The sequence below is a fragment of the Xenopus laevis genome, chromosome 5S (genome assembly GCF_017654675.1).
Source record: "Xenopus laevis strain J_2021 chromosome 5S, Xenopus_laevis_v10.1, whole genome shotgun sequence".
Classification (NCBI taxonomy): Eukaryota; Metazoa; Chordata; class Amphibia; order Anura; family Pipidae; genus Xenopus; species Xenopus laevis.
In genome coordinates, this window is record NC_054380.1 from 142,143,178 (window position 1) to 142,167,061 (window position 23,884).

Sequence of the window (23,884 nt, forward strand, 5' to 3'; positions counted from 1 at the left end):
ACCATACACAATACAACATGGACGGACCACTCAGTAAATTCATTCACAATGCAAGTAAAATTCACCCCGAGACCAATGTGGAGACTAAATGACACTCTCCTCTCGGATAAGAAGATAGTCCACCAGATAGAGACAAACATTACAGATTTGTTCACTCTTAACGATCACCCTGAGACTATAGACATTAATCTCTGGTGCGCTCACAAAGCAGTATTACGGGGGGACACCTGATTAGTATAGCCCCCCATAAAGCCAAGCCAGACTGAAGCAGGATCAGTTACTAAAACAAATTAACCATTTGGAACAACAGAAACGTATTACGCCCTGTCCTGATATAAATGACCAATTAAACAGACTCAAAGAAGTTAACCTTCATATTTTGAGAAATTCGAATAGAAAAGTACCCCATTGGTAACCTCTAATTTTCTATCTAGTTATAAATTACTTCAGTATTATATGAATAATAATAGCAATACTTAAATTAAAGTGCAATCAGTGCCGGTCTTTAAACTCATCAACTATTTTATATAACTCAATCAATTCCCAGACCAATTCATAAATGAATTATAATTATAAAGTGCTTTTAGTGCGTATATCAAATGGAAGATAACCAGGTTAAAAAAGTTAAAAAAATTAACAATCAATTCATTTGAAATCCATGATTAGGCTCAGGTGTAATAAAGGATGTCATCAGTTCATAGGTAAATGCCAATTAATTATACAAAATAGTGTGAGTTTAAGAAGTTGATGTTCTAAAAAGAAATTGATTAATTCAGATAGAATAAATATAAAGCGCAGTGCGATAAGAGTCAATTATTAAATAGATAATTGCGTAAAAAGGAGATCCAATTTAAATTCAATTATGACCAGTCGTTAGGATCGGGATCAAACACAGTGCCAGTATCATACAGTAAAGTAGAGGATATAATGAAAAAATTAGAGGGTGGAACTGTCCCAAATCTAACTGCCTGTTCGTTTTTCTAAGGCTGGAACATCACAAAGATGAAGGCAGGACAGGGTAACCGAGATTGAGGCCTTGTAATTAGCTCACCCTGATCTTGTAAGAGGCTGTGCTGTACCTACAAAGCCACAAATCATCGGCCCCTTAGAATGTAAGGAAGAGTATTGAAAGATATAAGATAGATAGTAGCAGCAATGGATGACCCAAACCACTCGTAGTAACCCAAAGAGATACGTTTTAAAATAAAACGACTCGCAACGCGCATTTCACTAAATAGCTTTATCAAGGCGAAAATGATGAATTAATCAATTTCTTTTTAGAACATCAACTCACACTATTTTGTATAATTAATTGGCATTTACCTATGAACTGTTGACATCCTTTATTACACCTGAGCCTAATCATGGATTTCAAATGAAATGATTGTTAATTTTTTAACTTTTTTAACCTGGCGATCTTCCATTTGATATACGCACTAAAAGCACTTTATAATTATAATTCATTTATGAATTGGTCTGGGAATTGATTGAGTTATATAAAATAGTTGATGAGTTAAAAGACCGGCACTGATTGCACTTTAATTTAAGTATTGCTATTATTATTCATATAATACTGAAGTAATTTATAACTAGATAGAAAATTAGAGGTTACCAACGAGGTACTTTTCTATTCGAATTTCTCAAGTACTGCCCTTCTGACGGTTGTCAGCCCCTGGTGGTAACCACTGAGATCTTTTTTCTTTCACTTGTGGTAAAAGATTTTCACTTTTTTATTTTTCCTTCATATTTTGAGTAAATGCCAAAGCCAACTTACAAAACTAAAGAGTATTCACTATGCTATGGGAAATAGAGCAACAGCTCTTCTTAAGAACCGATTAATACAAGAAACCTTGCACCACAGAATAGAGAAAATACAGACAGCCTCTCAAGAATTTAAAATCAACCCAAAAGATATAGCAGATACGTTTGCTCAATTCTACACTGACTTATATAACCTGAGAGGTAACCCATCTGTTAATAACCCTACAGGAACTGATATACGCACATTCTTAGAACGTTTGCATTTACCAGCTATCTCGCCCACAGCCATGTCTACGTTAAGCAGCTCTAAAGAGACCGAAGAAGTTAGGAAGGTGATCAAACATGCCCTAAAATAAAGCTCCCGGCCCTGACGGATTTACAAACAGATATTATAAATCTTTTACCAAACTACTAACCCCTTATCTTACTAGAGCCTTTAATACTGCGGCAACTACCGGGAAGTTTCCCCAGGAAATGCTGAAATCTTTTATCTCAACAATACCTAAACCAGGGAAAGATAATACTAAATGCCCCAATTATCGTCCAATATCGTTACTGAATGGGGACCTGAAAATGTATGCCTCCGTGCTAGCAACTAGGATTCAGGCAGTACTACCCCAGTTAATTTACACCGATCAAACAGGTTTTGTTAAAGGACGACAACTGCACGACAACACCAGACGCTCATTACCCTGATCCAACAATTGCATAGAAATAACACACCATCTCTCATATTAGCATTAGAAAAGGCATTTGACAGAGTAAACTGGTTATACCTCAAGTTAATCCTTGAAAAGTTTGTTTCCCCCACTCCTGATAACAGTTATTATGGCCCTTTACTCTGACCCAACAGCGCAAGTCAATATACATGGGTTTCTGTCAAACCCCTTTCCATTAACAAATGGTACCAGACAGGGGGGCCCCCTCTCACCTCTTATTTATATTCTGAGTATAGAACCGTTGGCCCAAGCTATAAGAAACTCGCAGAAGAATAGCGGAATAACTTTAGGCCCCCAGGAACATAAAATACTATTGTTCGCCGATGATATTGCTTTGACAATAACTAATCCTGCAATTGCTTTACAGGAATTGTTTGACTTGATTGGTCACTTTGGCATTTTGTCTCACTATAAACTGAACATTACTAAAACGCAAGCCATGCCGGTTTGTATGGCCACTAGGGATATTGACACACTGAAACTCAAGTACGACCTGGACTGGCAGCAAACAGCAATTAACTACCTGGGAACTAAAATCAGGGCAGATCCTAATAATCTCTATCAGCAGAACTACACAGCTTTGCTTAAAGACACCCAAACCGCGCAACTCTACACATATTTACGGATACAACACTATCTCCAGGCGAACCAATGGCTGGGAACACATCAGCCAACCAAGTTTGAGCTCAAATGCTGGACACCTACATGTAAAAGCAAAGGCACCACGATAATCTATAACTTACTGCTGCTGAAAAATGCAGACAAGCCCCAGCAGCTCTCGAATAGTGGCAAACAGACGTACAAACACCTATAACTGTAGCCTCTGGCATCAACTTTTTCTACAAACCTCCAAAGCGCTAAACCATCACGAACAAACTATTAAGCTCATGTATAGGTGATCAATGACCCCCAGAAAAGATCCATCAAGCCTTCCCCAACTCGTCTAATTTGTGTTGGAGATGCCAGCGAGACGTGTGGACGATGATGCATATCTGGTGGGACTGCCCACTAGCACAATCTTATTGGCACAAGATTAGGGACCTCATCCATCAATCCACGGCATATTCATAATATTTTGACCTGTGCTGTTTTTACTGGGCTTAGAGATTCCACATGGAGATAAGAATCTTAAAAGACTGATAATACAAATACTCCTGGCAAGCAGGAGCCTTTTGGCTCAATATTGGAGGCAGAGTGTACTACCCTCACTCCAAGAAATAACTAAGGAGGTTGAACGCATCCAACTGTATGAGCGAGTATTCTACTTCCATCAGCTCAAAGCATGAAAAATGGTCTTCGTATGAGACATGTGTACTAGTGTATTAGCTGTATGACAACTTAGCAATATACTAGCACTTGCGGGAATGCATATTTAAGTATATGACTTAACTAACTAGCCAGATCTCCACCTCCTCTCCCTTCTCTTCCTCTCTCGACTTTTTCTTCCTTCTCTCCCTTTTTTCCTGTAATTTGATTTAAAAATGATAAAAATTGTTAATAAAAAAAAACTTTGCTTTAATAACTTTAAGCGAAATATTGTGTTATCATTAACTCTTGTGTTAATAAAACTGAAACATCTATGGTGTCACCATTAAATTCGAATGTATAAAAACATGAAAACGGTCGGTATCCACATTGTACGAATATAAAGAGCTCTACCTGATCCCTTACACACTTGTTGTAAGTGTAGGGTGCTGATCCGGAAGACCCTTCCCTCGCATAAGGGTCATAGAGTCAATAGTAGAAGAAATTCGGATGCACACCTAAGATTGCAGTGGTGTCCAAAAATAGTGATTTATTTGTGGCCCAAAATATACATCACAAAAGGGCTATCCACATTGTATGAATAAAATAAAGAAACCATTAACTGTGCCATCATCACTGTTGTATCATTAGTCAAGAATTTGTACTGTAATATCCTGAATTCATTGTACCAGAGCTGCTTGTAACACTTTGCTGCCAAAAATGGCCGGATTTGAAGCAAAAACATGTAGTTTGTAAAACTTGATAAAAGTGTTTGGAGATGCCCAAGTGGCTGCCCTACATATCTGCTCAGATGCAGCTAAGTTCTGAAGAGCCCAAGAAGTGCTTTGCGATCTAGTAGAGTGGGCTTGGTTTTGGAATGGTTCTGGAATGGTTTTGGTTTATGGTTCAGCTCATAAGCTTTGTTGATTGTCTCTACTAGCCATCTCGCAATGGTTTGTTTGGACACTCCGACACCTTTGTGCGCTGTGGAATATGAAATTAACAGTGACTCTGATTTCCGTAGAGTAGCTATTCTACTTAAAAATGTTTTGATTGCCCTCACCACATCCAACTTGCGCAACTGACACTCCTTGTCATTAGTGGGATTGGGACAAAAAGGGGATTTTGTACTTACCGTAAAAACTCTTTCTAGTAGGCCCGAACCGTCAGTGCAGAGGTATGGGTTATGTCTTCATTCACCTCTGGAGGCAGGACAGAAAAAACTGAACACTCCTGGTCCCTCCCTCTGGTTACATCGTCTGACTCCACCTTCTCCTCTCTCAGTTCCATTGGAAAGCTCAGTCGGTGGAGACAGTGTAGATAGAAGGAAGGCCAAGAGACAAAAGGTAGAAGAGATAGAGAGAAAGAGGTCCCATTTCCCATACTAAAATCAGCCTGGGTGGGACTTACTGCACTGACAGTTCGGGCCTACTAGAAAGGGTTTTCACGGTAAGTACAAAATCCCCTTTTCTCTAGTCGGCCCTCCTGTCAGTGCAGACGTATGGGGACGTTAAAAATCTGTCCCTCTTGCTGGGTGGGCATATATCCTGATTTTGAATGTTATTTGGTTACAACTGATTGTAAAACTTTGCGGCCAAACACGGCCTGATGAGATGCAAAAATGTTCAACTTGTAAAACTTAACAAAAGTGTTCGGTGATACCCAGTTGGCTTCTTGGCAGATCTGTTCTGCTGTTGCTAGATTGTGCAGTGCCCATGACGTGCCCTGGTTGAGTGAGCCTTTACTGTAAATGGTCTGGGTATCTTTTTGTATTTATAAGCAGTATTGATTGTTTCAACGAGCCACCGTGCAATAGTTTGTTTAGACACAGCTCGTCCCTTGAATGTAGTGGCATATGAAATAAACAAGTTGTCCGACTGTCGGTATGGTGCAGATCGTTTGATATATATGTGAAGAGCACGTACTACATCTAGTTTATGAAGTAATCTTTCTCCCTCGTTTGCCGGTTATGGACAAAAGGAGGGCAAAACAATGTCTTGGTTCATATGTGACACCACTTTAGAAAGAAAGGTTGGCCCAGTTCTGAGTACCACCTTGTCTTGGTAGAAAGTGAACCAGGGTGCCCTACATGATAGTGCCGCAATTTCAGATACTCGCTGATATAATTGCAACGAGAAAAGTCACTTTAAGTTATAGCCACTTCAGGTCACAAGTAGTGAGTAGTTCAAAAGGTGGTTGTTGTAGGGCCTCAAGTAGTGAGAGGTTCCTTGACAGATGGTCTAGCTCTGGCTACTCCTCTAAGGAATTGTTGGACCGTGCTGTCCTCAGCCCATCTTACAGTATGTGTGTCAGTGCGGTAAGCGCAGAAATTTGCGTCTTTAGAGTACGGAGGGCTAATCCCTTGTGAAAGCCGTCTGTGAGGAAGTGTACCATTGAATGTGTGGAATTATCGCCTACGAATATGTAGATCTTCACACCAGCTAATAAAGTTCTCCATACCCTATAGTACGTCTTAGTGGTGGATTGTTTGCGAGATTGGAAAAGTATATCTATTGTGTTCTGACAGAACCCCAGCTTGGACCACCATGCGGTTTCAATAGCCAAGCCGTCAAACGGAGCATGTTGAGATTTGGGTGTTTGATGGGTCCTTGTGTTAGTAGGTCGGGTCTGATTGGCAAGCGCCAGGGTGTGGCGATGGACAGTTGAATAAAGTCCGTATACCACACTCGGTTTGGCCAATCTGGTGCTATGAGAATTGTTGTTGCATTGGCAAATTTTATTTTTTTGATAATCCTGGGAAGGATAGCTAGTGGAGGGAAGACATACACCAACCTGAAGTCCCACGGAATGATTAGAGCATCTACAAATGTTGCTCCCGGATCCCTCGTTCTGGCACAGTACAGTGGGAGTTTCTTGTTGTGTCTGTACGCTAGCGTGTCGATTTCTGGTGTCCCCATCTGTGTATCAATTGTTGAAATACCTCCGTGTGGAGAGACCACTCTCCCTGATCTACTGTTGTTCTGCTTAAATAATCGGCTTCTCAGTTTTGTACCTCTGGGATGAAAACTGCGGCGATGCTGGGAACGGTTTGCTCTGCCCAATGGAGAATTCTGGTTACTTCTTGCATGGCCAGCTTTCTGCGCATACCTCTTTGTTTGTTGACGTATGCCACTGCTGTGGCATTGACGGATTGTACTCTGACTGGATGAGATTGGAGGATTTTTGACCAGCCCTCTAGTGCTAGGGCAGTAGCCCCAAGTTCGAGTATATTGATGGGTAAAACACTCTCCTGGTTGGACCAGGTTCCCTGTAGAGTGTGTGTCCGGTACACTGCTCTACAGCCTTTGAAGCTGGCATCTGTGGTTACCACCTCCCAGTTTGCGGAAGCCCAGCTTCAACCTTTCTGAAGATTGTGTGGCTTTGTCCACCATACTAGGCTGGATCTGGCGATCTGTGATATTGGAATTATTTGTTGCAGGCCTTGATGGTTCCTGTTCCAGTGTGCCAGAAAGTTGTTCTGAAGGTCCCTGAGGTGGAATCTGGCGAATGGTATGGCCTCCAGGGTGGCAACCATTAGGCCCAAAAGATGTAGACAGTCCCCCGCAGAAGTTTTTGTTGCTGAAAGGAAGGACTGGGTTGAGGTTACTATTTTGTCGACTTTTGCTACCGATACGTAGACTCTTTGAGTTTGTGAATTGAATTGGAGACCCAGAAATTGAATGGTTTGGCTCGGAATCAGTGAGCTCTTGCGATGGTTGATCAACCAACCGTGTTGTGTTAACACTTGCAGACACGTATTAGTGTCTTGGGATGCTTGTTCCACAGTGTGAGCCTTGATCAGTAAGTCATCCAAATAAGGGATGACATGTATCCCCAGGGATCTTAAGTATTCTATTAGTGGGGTCAACGCCTTGGTGAAAACGGGTGGCGCAGTACAAAGTCCAAAGGGTAGCGCTGTAAATTGATAATGACAGTTGTCGATGGCAAACCTGACAAATACTCGAGAACATGGCCTGATGGGTATGTGTAGATAAGTGACTTGAAGATCTATTGAAGTCATGAAAATTCCTGGTTCCATGGCTGCAATGACTGATCTGATGGACTCCATCTTGAATTTTTGGTTTAGTACTCTTAGATTTAAAGGTTTTAAGTTGAGAACTGGTCTGAATGTGCCCTCTTTTTTTCTCATGAGGAAGAGATTTGAATAGAAACCTCTGTGTTGTTGGGAAGTTGGAACCCTTTCCACTACTCCTGTTGCGGGTAAAATGTCTACTGTTTGCTGTAACAAAAGGAGTTTGTGAGGAGTCATGGAAGATGGAAGAAACCTTCTTGAAAAGGGAATTCTGTAGCCCTGTTCTAAGATCGTCAATACCCGTGTCACGTGTGTTTGCCACGTTCCCAAAAATTTCTGAAGTCTGCCTCCCAATCTTGGTAGTGTGGTCTGTAGTTTCAAGTCAGGCTGAGTTTGTCTTAGTAGGATTGGGAATTTCTAAAGGAGGATCGAAAGGGTCAAAAGGATCTATTGTTTGAGGACCATCCCCTCCTTGTTGGATATCTATTTGTATTATCAAATCTGGGTTTCTTGCCTGTGGGTAGAAATGTGCTTTCCCCCCCAGTAACCTCTGATATGACTCGCCGGTAAATCTCAGAGATAATAATTTTAACTAAGAAGCTGTATCGCCAGTCCAGTGACGTAGCCATAATGTGCGCCGTGCTACAACAGAATTCGAGGTTGTTTTTGCGGCCAATTTAACAATTTCTATAGCTACCTCTGCTAGAAATGATAGGGTGGTAGATAATTTGTCCACCTACACCTGTAATTGTTGCCGAGATGCTGGTGGATGTCTGGCTAGTTGCTGTGTCGGGCTGTACGGGCAAGACCTGCTGAAGCTGCTGCTGGTCAAAGAATCGCTGCTGCTTGAGTGTAGGATCTTTTTAGAATTGACTCCATACGGCGATCTAGAGGATCCTTGTAGGACTAGAGCTGTTTGGCGGGATAGGCGGGCAACTGCCAAATCCACTTTGGGGGCCTTGTCCCACTTCATTTGGTGGTCATCCAGAACTGGATATATTTTGAAAAATCTTTGAGGTAAGGCAATGCGTCTTTCTGGTTGGTTCCACTCAGCGTCAATTGCTTGAGTGATAGAGTTAAAAATTGGAAAAGCTAACTTAGATTTCTTTTGGACCCCTAGTAGTTTATCAGCTTTTGAGAGGGGTGTAGTCTCATCTTTGATATCAAGAGTTTGCATCATTTCCTTGAGTAATTTTTTTGACACCTCAGGGCTGGAGAAAGTTGATTTCTCATTGTCAGACTCTGAATCAGTTTCTTGTGAATTATCAAAGATATCAGAAGTGGGGTTAATGAAATCCTTATACTCTGTGTCTGAGGCTAGGCCCTCCTCTGATTCAGATGAAGATTCTGGTATTAATGTGACCTTTCGTTTTTCAACCCTACGTGCCACTTGTGGTTGAGGTGGTTGAACAGTGTTCATAATCCACTGTAAGAAATCCCCAAATTGTGCAGGAACTTGGGCAGCTGCTTGAGCTGAGGGGTTTTGGTCCCAAGGCATGGAAGATGATCCCCCTGCCACAGTTGGTTGAGTAATGTGTAGTGGTGAATCTAAAATTGAGGGAGTGTTAGATATTGAACTGGGATCCTCAGGACATTGTCCTAAATGAATTTTGCGGGGATAGTACTGGTGGCTCCTGTGTAGCCTGGGAGTCTGAGGTAGTCTTACAGTCTGAGCAGTAATTTCTCCCAGATTTTCGTAAAGAGTGTTTGCATTTTCTACATTTTGGCAACTTGTCTGGTTTTTTGGGTTTCTTTGCAGATTGTATGACCTCTCTGAGGTCTTTAAGGGAATCAGTCTCCTCCATTATAGTAATGCTTGTTTTAAGAGGAAAAAACTGTGCACTCATGATTATAAGCAGACAGATTGATTAGCAGTAGATCATTTAGGTAAGGTGCAGAGATAGGACCTCTGTCGTTACCGGAGAGCCGCGTAGTGTTGTGCAGTTCTAGCTGCGCTATGAGATGACGTCATCGCGGCCCATACACATGGCGCGAAAAAGCTTAGCGCGCATCGTAATGGCGCGTAATGTAATGGCAAAGTTCCCGTTGCCTAGAAACCCGCTAGTGTGGGGACAGAAGATAGAGGTCACACAAGCTGTAGTGCAGTTTTCCTACCTTAATAGGAATTTTTGCACCCTTAGGTCTGATCTAGGGCCATAGATACTATACCTTATGAGCCTGTTATGCCGTGGGAAGTTCTGCGTGTCCGGTAATGAGGTAGGGAGAAAGAGAAAAAAAAAACCCTTCACACTCTGGCACAGATATGACAGCTCTGCGTATCTAGTGCCTGGCCTGTAACAGAGTTACTCCAGCCATTGCTGTGTGTGGATCACAAGTGGGCAGCTCTGCGTACCCTGTGTGTCCAATCTGTTCCATATACCATAACAGCATTTTAATGGCAGAAGGAACAGCTTCTGCGTGTCCCGTTGTTCTGCAAATTCCTTGAATATGTAAAATTGTAGAAAGAAGAGAAAATAAAAAGAAAGAAACTAAAACTGTCCTTCTCCTCTGAGGCAGGACAAAGAACTGAGAGAGGAGAAGGTGGAGTCATACAATGTAACCAGAGGGAGGGACCAGGAGTATTCAGTTTTTTTTGTCCTGCCTCCAGAGGTGAATGAAGACATAACCCATACGTCTGCACTGACAGGAGGGCCGACTAGAGAAAAGATGGCAAGATTATCTCTTGATTAACACGGAACCCAGAAAATACCTGTCACGGTCGGCACCCAACACCAGAACAAACACCAAGCACCCTGGTCTCGGCTCGTGCTTCACCAGTAGTGTGACTGCCTTTGGGCCTTGGGAGGACCCCTCGACTTACTTGGATGCCACCTGGACTTAAACGAGAGGTGCAAGATGAGGGTTCTGGATAGGCAGAGGGGCACGACTGTAGAGAGCGTCTTTAAGGCCCAAAGGTCACAGTACAAGCAGGAATAGGCAAATTTGTGGTCAGACAGGCAGGATCGAGGCAGGTAGATAACAAGGATCGTCAGGCAGGTAAGGCACCACTAGACCACCAGGGTTAGTTTTCGTTACACTACCTTTGACAGAAACCCTGGTACCATTCGAAGGACGGCTTTGTCGTGGTGAATAACCAGCCATGGCTCTTTTGCAGATAGCGTTGCCATTTCCAATACTCTCTTTGCCGAGGTTATTGCTATCAGAAAAGTCAGTTTCAAAGACAACCACTTAAGGTCACATGAGGTAATAGGCTCAAAGGGGGCTTTCTTTGAGGAAAAAGCCTGCGTAGGAAAACCTGTGTGCTCGTGATCAGCGTTTGGATTTTCTCGTCCGTAAGCTGAACTGTCTGGTGATTTGAATTGAATATTAGTCCAAGGAATTGAATCCTTCTTGAAGGAGTTAAGGACCTTTTGTGCTGTTTTATCAGCCAACCGGGCTGTTGTAGAATTTGTAAACAGGTCCCTGTGTCTGTTGTTGCTTGTGTTGCCGAATGATCTTTTAGCAACAAGTCGTCTAAGTAAGGTAGGATGTGAATCCCCACTTGATGTAGATTAGCCATTATCGGTGCCAGGACCTTTGTGAATACTCGAGGGGCTGTACAGAGGCTGAAGGGTAGGGCTAAGAATTGAAAATGTTGATTCCGGACTGCAAATCGTAGGAACGGCTGTGACTTCGGATGTATAGGTACATGCAGGTAAGCATCCTTCAGGTCGACTGAGGTCATATAGTTGTTGGGTTCCATAAAGGCAATGGCAAAGTGAAGCGACTCCATTTTGAATTTGTGGTAGTAAATTAACTCGTTTTGCTTCTTTAGATTTAGTACCGGTCTGAAGGAGCCCTCTTTTTTTGTCACCAAAAATAGATTGGAATAAAATCCTCTGAATTTTTGTGGCTCTGGTACTGGAACAATGACTCCTGCTTGCAAAAGGTTGGAAATTGTTTGATTCAAGGCCTCTAGTTTGGATGGCGGAACCACTGATGGGACAAAACGTTTTGGAGGCATTGATTTGAAGGGAATTTTGTAGCCGGCTTTTATTATTTGAAGAACCCACAGGACTGTGACGTGTTTCCCAGTGGGATTGAAATTGACTTAAACAGCCACCCACGTGAGCCTCTGAGGCCTGCTGGAGACAGTCATGATGATATAGGTTTTTGGGAGGCAGGTGTTTTGGCTTGTCTAGCTGGTTGCCATTGTGGTCTGTTTTTCCACGCCCCTTGGTCTGAATTTGTATTTCGGAATGAAGAGGATCGAAAGAAACGATAGCTCCTATTTGTGTTGACCATGGTTTCTTGCTGGAGAACCTAGTTGTATGGTTTAGCCTCTTTTTTTTTCCTGTAGGGAGAAACATGCTCTTTCCTCCTGTGACCTCTGTAATTATCTGTTTTTAGTCAGGGCCAAATAGAGAATCTCTCGAGTACTTGAGATTAATTAGTCTATTTTTAGATGTGGTGTCGCCAGCGCATTCGGTACTCGCGTCATGACGTCAGGTGTGTGACCTGTGCGCACTTGGCGTCCCCCTTGGACCTTTTGCGCTACTCGCGGTAAGGGATTTGGTGCCATTCAGTGTTCGAGAAGGGGGAGGGGGTAGGCTCTGTTATCACTCTCCACCCAATCTCTTAGTGTTACCCCTGTAGTTTAGGTCTACAGTGTGTTGGGCTGTACAGGCTACTCCAGTGCTGCCAATGAGCCACCGTGCCTGGGCCAATAAACACCCTTGTGTGGGTGTCCACCAGGAGGAATTGCAGACTCTCCTGTTTTAGGCTACCTCCACTTACTGCAATATGTCAGCAAGGAGAGAAGGTGCCTCACGCTGGGAGAACAATCATCAAGTCTCAAACTCCTGTGTATCAGTTACAGATTCAAGCAAAGTCATAAGAGTAGTTCAGTTAGTTTATTGTAAAAGTATTTTAATGGTTAGGAAGCACCAATTGGGGCTGCAGTGGAAGTTCAAGTTGGAAGTTCCATGGACATGTCACCGCTATGAAGAGTCGTTCTGTGACGTATTGCAAATAGGATTCACCGCTGCTGGAGTTGCGGGAGTTGCTGTCCCTGGTTTGCTGTTAAGATTAAACAGAAATAAATAAATAATGCATTCTGAATGTTTCTTACAAATATGGCAGCCTGGAGAACAAGAGCGGAGAACTAATGTGATAATAATAGGTGAAGGAAAGCAGAAGATTCTAACATAAAAAGCACAAAAGAAAGTAGCAAAATGGGAAAGAATAACAGAGAGGAGAGAATAAAGGGACATGAAGGATAATGGGAAGAAATAGTGACCTTCACTATAAATCACCATCCTATCAAGTCTCTCTTATCCTAAAGACCAGTATTCAAAGGGATCTATGGGACATCCCCCAGCTGTTACCCTCCACCTTCTGTAATGGGTGATCATTATTAATCCTGAAGATGTTTCTACAATCAGTGTTCCCAAAAGCAAACGTCCATATTTACCCAGGCTTCCTTTAGCCGGCTGCTTCATTCCTGGTTGAGGGGCGGATGGCATTTCTTTAATATTCAAGTGTCTCTTCTCACATTCAGCCAACATAATAATCAAAGTTCTGGAGGGCTTCACTGACGGAGTCTGGTATAACTGCTTTACGCCCATACAGAGTTACCATTAGGTTTGTGTCATTATCGCTTGAGCTTTGGACAGCTGGGATGATTGGTGGTGTCACTTTTTTATTCAAGAGGCCATCAAAATTGATTTTCTGTGGCAAAGGAGATGGATCAAATGAATACAATAGAACTGATGATACAATTTATACTATGGCATAAAATCCTACACACAAAGGAACAACCATTGCCAATATCATAACTTACTGGAGAACATTAGTAATATCTAAGAATCTAGCGTCTCGCCCAATGAATGTTTTATAGAATTTAGATAATGTGTCACAATCAAAGGGACGTTATACTGAGCAACTATGTATTAGATAAGCCAATCCCAGGAGATCCCTCCAACAAATGTATTACTTAGTAAAGTCCGAGAACCTTTCTACCTTGTGTCACGATTCATCCATTTCATTTGTTCCCTTACAAAGAAAACTACAGATTTTAGGGGGTCAAAATATATTGGATGGGCACCTTGTTCCTTGATAATCTCACCAGACAAGGACACGTCTGGAATAAATCTATATCCACTCATTATAACAGCACGCTATGCCTAATACACAACTATAAACCTACACAGAACAACGGGCTTTGCTTCACTTCTTCAGCTCCGTTGAATCCCAGGCGATTCTCAGGGAATTTGGCCAAAAGCTGCGGAAAGAATAAAATAGTTGTTACTCAAACAGCACAATCCAGTGGGAGGCGGGACAATCTGTAGCTCCACCTTCCCAGTATGTTCCCTGAGACTCCTCCTCCAGAAGGCGTTGTCTTTTCTCCAACTATAGGAGGAAATATTATAATACAATATGGATGGAATCTACTATTTTGAAGACAGATTTATTAGTATTATCTGGTTCTTCTATAGTGCCTGTAATTATACGCAGCACTGTGCAGAGCTTACAATCTATAATAAACGTTGCACCATCACAATGGAGCCAAGACTCTCAGTCCAGTAACAGAATGTTGGAATTCTTTTCTTATTCTGGGTGTACCCCCAGTCCAACCCTGCCCGTTACTAAAAGCTTTAGCTCGCTATATATTTGATAAAGCCTTATTTATGAACATTGATATGTAATATTTCTATTATATGCAGATGGTTTAGCATGTGATGTGCTGTGACTGGCCCCCTCTCAACAATGAATTGTACAGGTGAAGGTGAGAGCAAATATACGTTGTACAGAAAGAGCACAAGTGAAATGAATGATCTCTGAGTAAGAAACCCCAAACACAAGCCGATCACATGATGATGATGACAGGATTTAAACTTACTCCTTTTGTTGTGGATGAGAAATCAGCAGGGACTTTCGGTGGAAAAATCGCCCTCGAATGCTTGATAAATTCACACAGATGCTCCATGTTCAGTCCGTTAAAGGGGAACTGCAAAGGTGGAGACGTATTTGTTAGGAAAGCAGGAATTCTGAGCCACCAGGGATTAATGTCACTGTCCCAGAAAATGGCTAATAATGTATAGCAAGTTGCTTCTAAACTTACTGATCTCACAGACAGGGGCGTCTGATATGATCAAGGGGAACTGGATTTAACACCAAGCAGGACAATCTTTCATTAATACTGAGTCGTTTTTAAATACGGGTATCAAATATTATGCCTTAATATTATACTCATGGAGTAACTCAAGTTGTTATTAAAGATGGACTAACATTCTTTATGTTCCCTTTGCATAATACAATATAGAGATGGTCCCTTCCTATTGCAGGGCTTCCCTTGCTATTCTAATCTTGTACTAACGTCAAAGTTTAGCAAAACCTTTTTTTTTTATAAAAATATCCATTTGTTAGTTGTGTCGAGTGGATGAATAAAACTTACCCTGTGAAGCACCATGTAATAAAGCATCACTCCTACAGACCACCAGTCTACTGCTCTTCCATAGGGCTCCCGTTTCAATATCTCTGGAGCAGTATAATAAGGAGTTCCAGCAGGGCTTGTGGTTAAGACTCCAACGCCCATTCCTATAACAAACACAATATTTCATGTTAGTAGTTAGTAGTAGGTTTATGTTAGGTGTCTGTTCTATACATGTCTTTGTGATGAGCAAGATGGTGACACATTAGTTACCGAGTTGAACCCTGATATTCAAGGCAACAAAGCAGCAATTCTTACCTTTTTTGCAAAGGCCAAAGTCTGTGATTTTTATATATCCGGATGCATCCAAGAGGACATTGTCAAGCTTTAAATCTCTGTGTGAAAAAAAGAAGATGTTTAATGGTGCTATTAGTAAGCGTCCGTTCCTATGGCATGCCAATGGTTCCAGTTGTGTGCCCCATACAGAATTATTGCTCATATGTACTGCCCTGAGCCGCTCCAGTGAGAAAATGACAGTTAGGAGTAGAAGCAATGTCGGACTGGGATGCCAGGGGCCCGACCAGAAAATCTTAGGCTGAGGGCCCATATTCTAAAGTATTGGAACCTCACTCAACCTCTTTATTCTCCTAGTCTCTTTTCTCTACATACTATACTCTATTCTTCCATTATTAAACCTCTTTGTTCCCTTAAAGAAATAAAGGAATGACCATGAAATAGGCCAAATGGTTAGAAGCAAGAGGCCCACTGACACCTGGGCCCACCGGGAGTTGTCCTGGTATCCCGGTGGGCCTGTCCAACGCTGAGTAGAAGCAATGCATAGCCACTCCCTACCTGGCTGAGAGAAAGTCTGCCCATGTTCCCTTTGACTTATACACTTGTGTCTTATACAAGGTCAGGCTCTTGTTGCTGCTAAAATCACATGTCCCTTTTACTTGCATTAAGGCTTACCTATGAATGACGTTGTGTTCATGGAGGAATTCCAAGCCCAGAACAATGCACGAAGAGTAAAATCTGGAAATAGAAAGAAGATTCCCAAATCAGTTGGTAAATAATCACTGCAATCATCCTTGTTCCCTCCCAGAAATCCCATCCATACAATCCACTCTTCTACTTACATTGCTGCTTTATAGTTGAATTCCGGATGATCAATGACTTTTGTTAAATCGCCTCCAGCCGCTAAATCCATGGCGAGGCAAACGTGATGCTCTGTTTGGAACGAGGCAAACAATCCAGTGAGGAACGGATGTTGCTCTTGTTTGGCCAAAAGAAGAATCTCCTTCTCCATCAGAGCACTGGGAAATAAGAGTCAAATATTAATATGTCTGCACATTAAACTGTGCTGGAACCAATACAGTTGGGATGAGGCTTATGTCCCCTCTGTGTGACAAATGATAATAATCTGAAGTTAAAGGGAAAATTACTGCTAAATGTCATATTGTAACCAAAGGTCACCAAAGATTCAATAGGCAGTTAGTGTGTCTGTTGTCCCAGAGGAGGTGCTGCTTCTTGGCTCCCAGGGGAACAAAAGTTTAGAAGGTGTTGGGAAACAAGCAGCACCTATAGAATTGATCTCAATAGTATTGGGGGGAACTTGTTACTCAGGGAGGCCCATTTATCAAAGTCCATATTTATCTCATTTTCTGAAAACTATTCCGACCAATGGGTTTTCCCCCCCTTATTTATCAATACATTTTCCTTAAAAAATTGTGAAAATGAATCATACAAATATTTCAGATTATTTTTGGATTATTGCATAAAGCCCAGTGCAGATCGAGATCTTGGGAACTTCTCCCATTGACTTATATGTCACCTCGGCAGGTCTGAGATGCCGGATTTTCAGATTCAGACTTTTTCCATCCTCGGGGTATAATAAATGCAGAAATAAATCTAGTTTTTTTCCCCACTAAAATTTCAGATTTTATAGTAAAAATAAACTCTTAATTTTTCATTTTTTGGCATTCGGACTTTAATAAATAATCCCCTGCATATCTGAATTTAGTCTGATGTGTGTTTCTTAACCTTTAATTGAGATTTATATAAGTTTGGGGGAGAAATACTAAAAAGAGTTCCGGTGAGCCCTATTTCTAGAGTCTCTTTGTGTCTTTCTCTTCTATACACTGGATCAATAGACTCGGTGCAGCCGTTTTCTATCCTTTGTGTTGGACTAATACAAGTGTGTGGACTTTATTTATTTGTATTAAAACATACAAGGAAAGGCTACTGTTTGTTGGCCTGTAACTTACCTGTTCAATTTAATTGATGAAGTCATTTCTCGCTTTTTTAAGGTCTTGATGGCAAACAGTTTGCCTGTTGCTTTGTATTTTCCCAGATACACCTAGAAAAACACAATTACCGTCAATTAGATCACATAATGGGAATGAAAGTCCGAATGTTAATTATGGAGCAAGTGACTTACTTTTCCAAAACCTCCTTGGCCCAGCACAGCACTTAGTTGGAAATGGCTAATAGAAACGCGAGATGGCTGCTCATCACTGAAAGAGAATACGTATTTATTATTGTATCTTGTTTGTTGCAGTCATGTACATATACACTATGCCGGGAGCAGCTTGTACCATACCTTGTACAGTCTATAGGCTGCCATGAGCTACTTGGGCTGGGAGCAGGAACACTTTGGAGAATTCCTTTTGATATTTCTTCACATTCTGCCTCATGTTCTTTCTGCCCCTGAGATGTCACTATAGGACCACTGGCTGCAAGTCTATCAGGGACACTTAGAGGCGTGTTTGGTGGGTTTGGATCAGCTGCAGAATTCAAGATAAAGCAATCAGAACTCAGAAACATTGTTGGATCAGGAATGAAAACTTGTATATTGTACCCCCAAGGCCAGACTGTCACCCCTCAGATATTCTACCTGAAGACTTCTCAGCTTTTATCTCCACATTTTCTTCATTATCGTGTTCCACACATGAACGTTCCTCTACGGGCTTTTCACTGTCTGCTGCTTGAGGGACGGCACTACTATCTTCAGGTCTAAATTCAGCCTCCTAGAAATATAAACCATAATATCAGTCATCAATTTAGTGAAAATTGTGATCCCGGGCCTAATAATTACACTGTTCCAGATAAATATCCCTTCAACAAAATATAATAAAACCAATGTGAATAAAAAGCAAATCAGTAGAATCAAGATGGAAACTATAAGACGTGGGGTATAATAAGTGAAACCATGGGATAACATTTGTTACAAAGAAAATAAATATTTTCTATTTGAGCCAATGGACTTGTTAGAAGGATCAATGAGCTGTACTTACAGCAGAGGGAACATCAGAAGGAACATCAGAAGGAACATCAGAAGACCTCTCAATAAGAGCAGGAGGCGACGTTTCATCTTCCTCATTGGCATTTGAGGGAATCTCTTCACTTTCAGTTGCAGAAGCAGTTACAGAAACACTTTCAGGAACATCTGAAAAATTCAAACAAAATCTTATGACTGAATGTTGGTGTCCCCAAAGATGGGGTAGGCCTGCAGGCAGACACATATATAGGTATTGTATATTGATATAGCCTTGAACATGCACAGATGTGGTTACAAATATAAAACTTGATCTTGGGCTACCTTCCTTGTGGCCAAAATGCCTATGTCCCAAGCAGGACAAGTTTCTTAATTCCACAGCCTCTATCCAGCCATATTGCTCCAGTCAGACAAGACTATCAAGCTGCCCAGTAAAACATATAGTACTTTACATATACACATGTATAAGATCACTGGACAACTACCTATGCTGGGGATGTCCCTATATTAAGTACATAGAACATATTTCATTTCCACTGAACGCCATTTGCACTTTGTGACAATACTGACCAGTGGTAAATGCCAAAGGATGTGTACGAGAGAATAAAAGATTGTGTCTAAGATATTGTACCTTCACTCAGCTCCACTTCTGTCTCCTTTTGGGACTGTTCTGCTATTTCAAGCTTTACTGGAGAGATTTCTTTCTCTTGAGCAATCGATACATTGATTCCCGAGTCCTATTGAATAACAATAGGAATATAAGAGAAAGCATTGTGAGTTCCAATAAGCTGTATAATTCACATAGGATAAAGTCCTCCCAAACACAGTGATAATATTGTTATTGGGGAGTGAATTAGTGATGGCAGGACACTGACAGGAGCCACAAATCACATGCTGGTTCCAGGATAAGACAGACATTGGGGGAACATATAATATTAGAATGATAAAGGAGGGTGGAATGTTCTGTATTTACATTAGAAGGACTTCTCTTCTCTTCTTCCGATCTCGTCTCCCTTTCCTCTTCTTCACTCTCAGAATTCACAATCTCAATGGGAGTTACAGATTTGAGAGAATCTGAAAAAGGCAAATAGAACTGAATGATCATCATGTTTGTTCTCCTGAAAAAAATATGAATTTATTGCTTAGATACGGTACCTGCAAACTTCACCGATTTCTTGGTTTTTCTCTTTTTCCATATCCGAGCCAGTGGGTTTGGTCTTTTCACGGGTGTAACATTCACTTGGCTACAGGAATCCTGTAAGGATCAAACATGAGGAAACATCAAACATTTTGGGAGAAAACAAAATTGTTATACACGTATGGGATCTGTTATCCAGAAAACTCTGAATTATTGAATGGCCGCCTCCCATAGACTCCATTTTCTCCAAATAAAAATCCTTTTTCTGTGTAATAATAAAACAGTTACTTGTACTTGATCCCAACTAAGATATAATTAATCCTTATTGGAGGCAAAACCAGCCTATTGGCTTTATTTCATGTTTATATGATTTTCTAGTAGACTTAGGGGCTGATTCATTAAGGGTCGAATATCGAGGATTAATTAACCCTTGATATTCGACTAGGAATTGAAATCCTTCGAATATCGAAGTCGAAGGATTTAGCGCAAATTCTGCGATCGTACGATCGAAGGATTATTCCTTCGATCGAACCATAAAATCCTTTTAATCCAACGATCGAATGAATATCCTTCGATCAGGAAAAGCCTATGGGGACCTTCCCCATAGGCTAATATTGACTTCGGTAGCTTTTAGCTGCCAAACTAGGGGGTCGAAGTCTTTTTTAAAGAGACAGTACTTCGACTATCGAATAGTCGAACGATTTTTAGTTCGAATCCTTCGATTCGTAGTCGAAGGTCGAAGTAGCCCATTCGATGGTCGAAGTAGCCCAAAAAAAGACTTCAAAATTCAAAGTTTTTTACTTCGAATCCTTCACTCGAATTTAGTGAATCGGCCCCTTAAGGTATGAAGATCCAAATTACAGAAAGATTTGTTATCTGGAAAACCCCTGGTCCCGAGCATTCTGTATAACAGGTCCCATACCTGCACAGTCAAACAGATTTGATTTGCTGCAGAGTTAAAGGGGTTGTGCATCTTGGAGTTAACTTTATAATGATGTAATTTTTTATTATTTCTGTTTTTTTAGTTATTCAGCAGCTCTCCAGTTTACAATTTGAGCAATCTGGTTGCTAGGGTCCAAGTTACCCTAGCAACCATGCATTAAAGTGAATGTGAGACTGGAATATGAATAGGAAAGGGCTGAATAGAAAGAGGAGTAATAAAAAGTATCATTAATAATATATTTGTAGCCTTAGAGAGCATTTGGTTTTAGATGGGGTCAGTGGCCTCATTTGAAAGCTGGAAAGAGTCAGAAGAAGGAGGGAAATAATTAAAAAACTGTAAATAATGACCAATAAAAAGTTGTTTAGAAGTGCCCGTTGTATAACATACTAAAGGGTAACTTAAAGGTGAGCCACCCCATTAAGGGCACACTTATGAATGCTACAGGGGCAAACATTTAATGGCCAAATAAATGAATTTTGCTAAGGGAATAAAAAAGTACAGTTTTTAGGAGCTAAACAATGAGCCCAAAAGACAGTAAAATAACTGACTGGCTAATAAAATATAGAGGGAAAAGCCCAACGGTCCCACAGCAGACTCACCGTCTCATTATCCTCGTCTGGAAGTTGAACCTGCAGATGAAAAAAGGGAAAGTTAGGGAGCAACAATGGAAAGCACTTTTTAGAAAATGAGCCCTTGTGGCTAGTAACTACGTGCTCCACTCGGGGATTCACCTTCTCTCCCAGATGCTGTGTGTGCTGAATCTGGGCACAGGGAGCAATAACGGAGCAATAACGGAGCCTTTATTGCACATAATGGATGGAATCAACTGAAAACTACCCCAGGGAAGCTTACACTCTAATTTCCCCACAAACCCAGTGTGGGACATAGAAGCCCCTGTAGATAATGGAAGTGAAAGCAGAAACCCTCCCATACTAATCATTCCTCACTGCTGGGGTATAAAATGTGTTTATAGCACAATATAGATGGAAGTGTATTTCTATCATGTACTTGACATTAACTTCAACAATGAGCCAATCTGTGCTGCCCTAAAAATTGCAGATGGTCTTCATATTGACATGGATTGTGAATGACTCTCCTTTGTATCTGCCTGATCTGATTACTGCTCTTACGGACTGTTACAATCAGAAACCAGATGAATTGTGGAGGCTAAATGCCCTTTATTCTGTTATACTGCCTGGTTGCTATGGTCATTGCTACTCTAGCAACCAAATAACCAAATGTGACATTCAGAAGTTCCAAAGCAAAATCCATAAGCTATAAGACCAACTGCAACCTGTCATTGAAGCCCACTGGCTATATTATACTGAAAGTCCATTATAGGTGGAAAAGTTACACGTGCTATTGGCCAGACAGGGGTCACATGGTACAGCAACGGCTCACAAGTCTGAGACAAAGTGGGGGTTCAGTTAGTGGCCAACGGTCACCAAGAAAAGCATTAGAGACTCACACAGAGAGAGGATTTACATTGAATGGGAAGTGTCCCAGTCAGTAAAGAAGGACAGGGCTAAGAAGTTGGATTCAATGGCCTGTTATTGGTATAATTACTGCTTTATGTATTGTAAGAGCCAATCATAATTAGAGGAGGGGGGTGTAGAGAGATTAGCAGTACTGGCAGGCTGGGGGGCTCACACATTATATACGGATGTCCCTTTATCCACTCACTGCCCATAGAAATGTATGTGACAGCCTATCACACGCCTTTCCCCCAATATTCATTTATTATTATTATTATTATTATTATAGGAGATATTCCCAGGGATCTTACCTTTTTCCTGAATGGAATGCATGAGATACAGGCTTTTCCATATTTCTGACCCATCGTTGTTTTTACTGTTAATAAAGCAGAAATGTGATTATTAGTCATTTGGAGCATAAAAACCTATAGCACAAAAGCGTTTGAGACCAATATCCCCATCCAAACCCACGTATCACTCTCTATACATGTTCCCTCTATAAGAAATAGACACTTACAGGTAAATTCACTAAAATTTCACAAAAATCGAAGTAAAAAGATAAAAAATTGGCAGAGCACTGAGCAAGGGCTGCAGAGCGCTGATCAGTTACTCGCCAACTAAAGAAATGTCACCAGGGTGGTCTAGAAACTCTCACTGGCGCATTGTGACATCATAATCACAGTATGAACACTCGCTCCTGATTGGCCAGAGTGAAACGGTCATTGTTTCAAAGTGAACAATGACATCAAAAGAAGTAAACAAGAAGAAAAACAAATCTATATATATAGTTTATTGGGCAAAAATGTAATGTATAAAGGCTGGAGTGAGCGGATGTGTCATGTAATAGTCACAACATGTTCCTGTTAGTCAGTGACTAGAATGGGGGACATAACTGTTAGACACAGAAAGGCCACAGCTCAGGAGCAACAGCAAACGAACGAAACAGTTATGTCCCCTGTGGCCCCACTTCTACTTACTGACTGGAGAAAATAAGGGGCATTTACTGAAACGACACTTTTTCTCACTAATAAACTTTATTGAATTGTTGCTGCGGCGACTCAAATTTATCAGAATATTGAACGTAAACCAGATCAGACTTCTCGATGACCTTGAGAAGTTTTAACTGGAGTATTTGTCTGTTTGGAATTTTAGCAGCTTTGGGGTATAATAAAACTCTAAAAATTAAATGTTTTTTTTTCCTTTTAAAAATGTGAGTTTTCCCCTTGAAAAAGTGCAGCAGTAAAAGTGAAGGGTTAATAAAGAGGCGTGTAAGTGCACAGTAGCTGTATTATGTGACTGAGAGCAATACTTACAGGTCCAAACCTTGGCATATGCTCTGCTAATCACTGGACTGTTTCTGGACATCACATGAGAATTCATACACAGGCTCCTCATTACATAGTGCAGGACACCATTCAAACGCCAAAGAAACACCATGGATTTTGTACCCTGCCCTGCACTTTACACCTTGGATGGAAGTTTTGGGTTGTTCCCACAAACACTTGTAGTTCCCCCATGAATCCAGTTTTGTGGTTCACTAATTGTTTTCTTCTTCTCTTCTCTACCGAGGGTCTCACAGCTTTGCCTGCTCCGAGGGAACCATCTGATACATCTCATATTTTACCCATATTTTTACATCCTATATTTTACCCATTGGTTAGTGGGTTCCCACAGCTCGGGGCTCATAACAAAATATTGAACGTTTCTCAGCCAACCGCTCATTTGTTTTTCCCATAACCAAGTTACTTTACTTTTTCCCCATATATTTGTTTTCACTGACTGTTGCCTGTTTCCCCTGCCCCACTGACTCTTATTCTTTGCCCCACAGGCTCTTATTATTTACCCCACAGGCTCTTATTATTTGCCCCACTGACTCTTATTCTTTGCCCCACTGACTCTTATTATTTGCCCCACTGGCTCTTAT

The 23,884-nt window shown here is 41.2% G+C and overlaps 2 protein-coding genes across 2 annotated transcripts; both read right to left on the minus strand.

Moving 5' to 3' along the window:
• Nucleotides 1-12,778: 12,778 nt before the first annotated feature.
• Nucleotides 12,779-16,506, minus strand: LOC121394341 (serine/threonine-protein kinase N1-like). Its single transcript, XM_041565152.1, has 7 exons — nt 16,267-16,506; nt 16,100-16,162; nt 15,449-15,525; nt 15,155-15,297; nt 14,600-14,707; nt 13,907-13,981; nt 12,779-13,428 (listed from the first exon to the last, which is right to left on the minus strand). Exons 1-7 carry the CDS (start codon nt 16,434-16,436, stop codon nt 13,255-13,257), a joined length of 810 nt encoding a protein of 269 aa, XP_041421086.1. The 5' UTR covers nt 16,437-16,506; the 3' UTR covers nt 12,779-13,254.
• Nucleotides 16,507-16,621: 115 nt separating this feature from the next.
• LOC108705940 (serine/threonine-protein kinase N1-like) lies at nt 16,622-18,317 on the minus strand. The gene is made up of 4 exons (XM_041564161.1): nt 17,730-18,317; nt 17,568-17,643; nt 17,395-17,486; nt 16,622-16,661 (listed from the first exon to the last, which is right to left on the minus strand). The coding sequence occupies exons 1-4, from the start codon at nt 17,951-17,953 to the stop codon at nt 16,622-16,624; spliced, it is 432 nt and encodes a 143-aa protein (XP_041420095.1). The 5' UTR covers nt 17,954-18,317.
• Nucleotides 18,318-23,884: the final 5,567 nt, after the last annotated feature.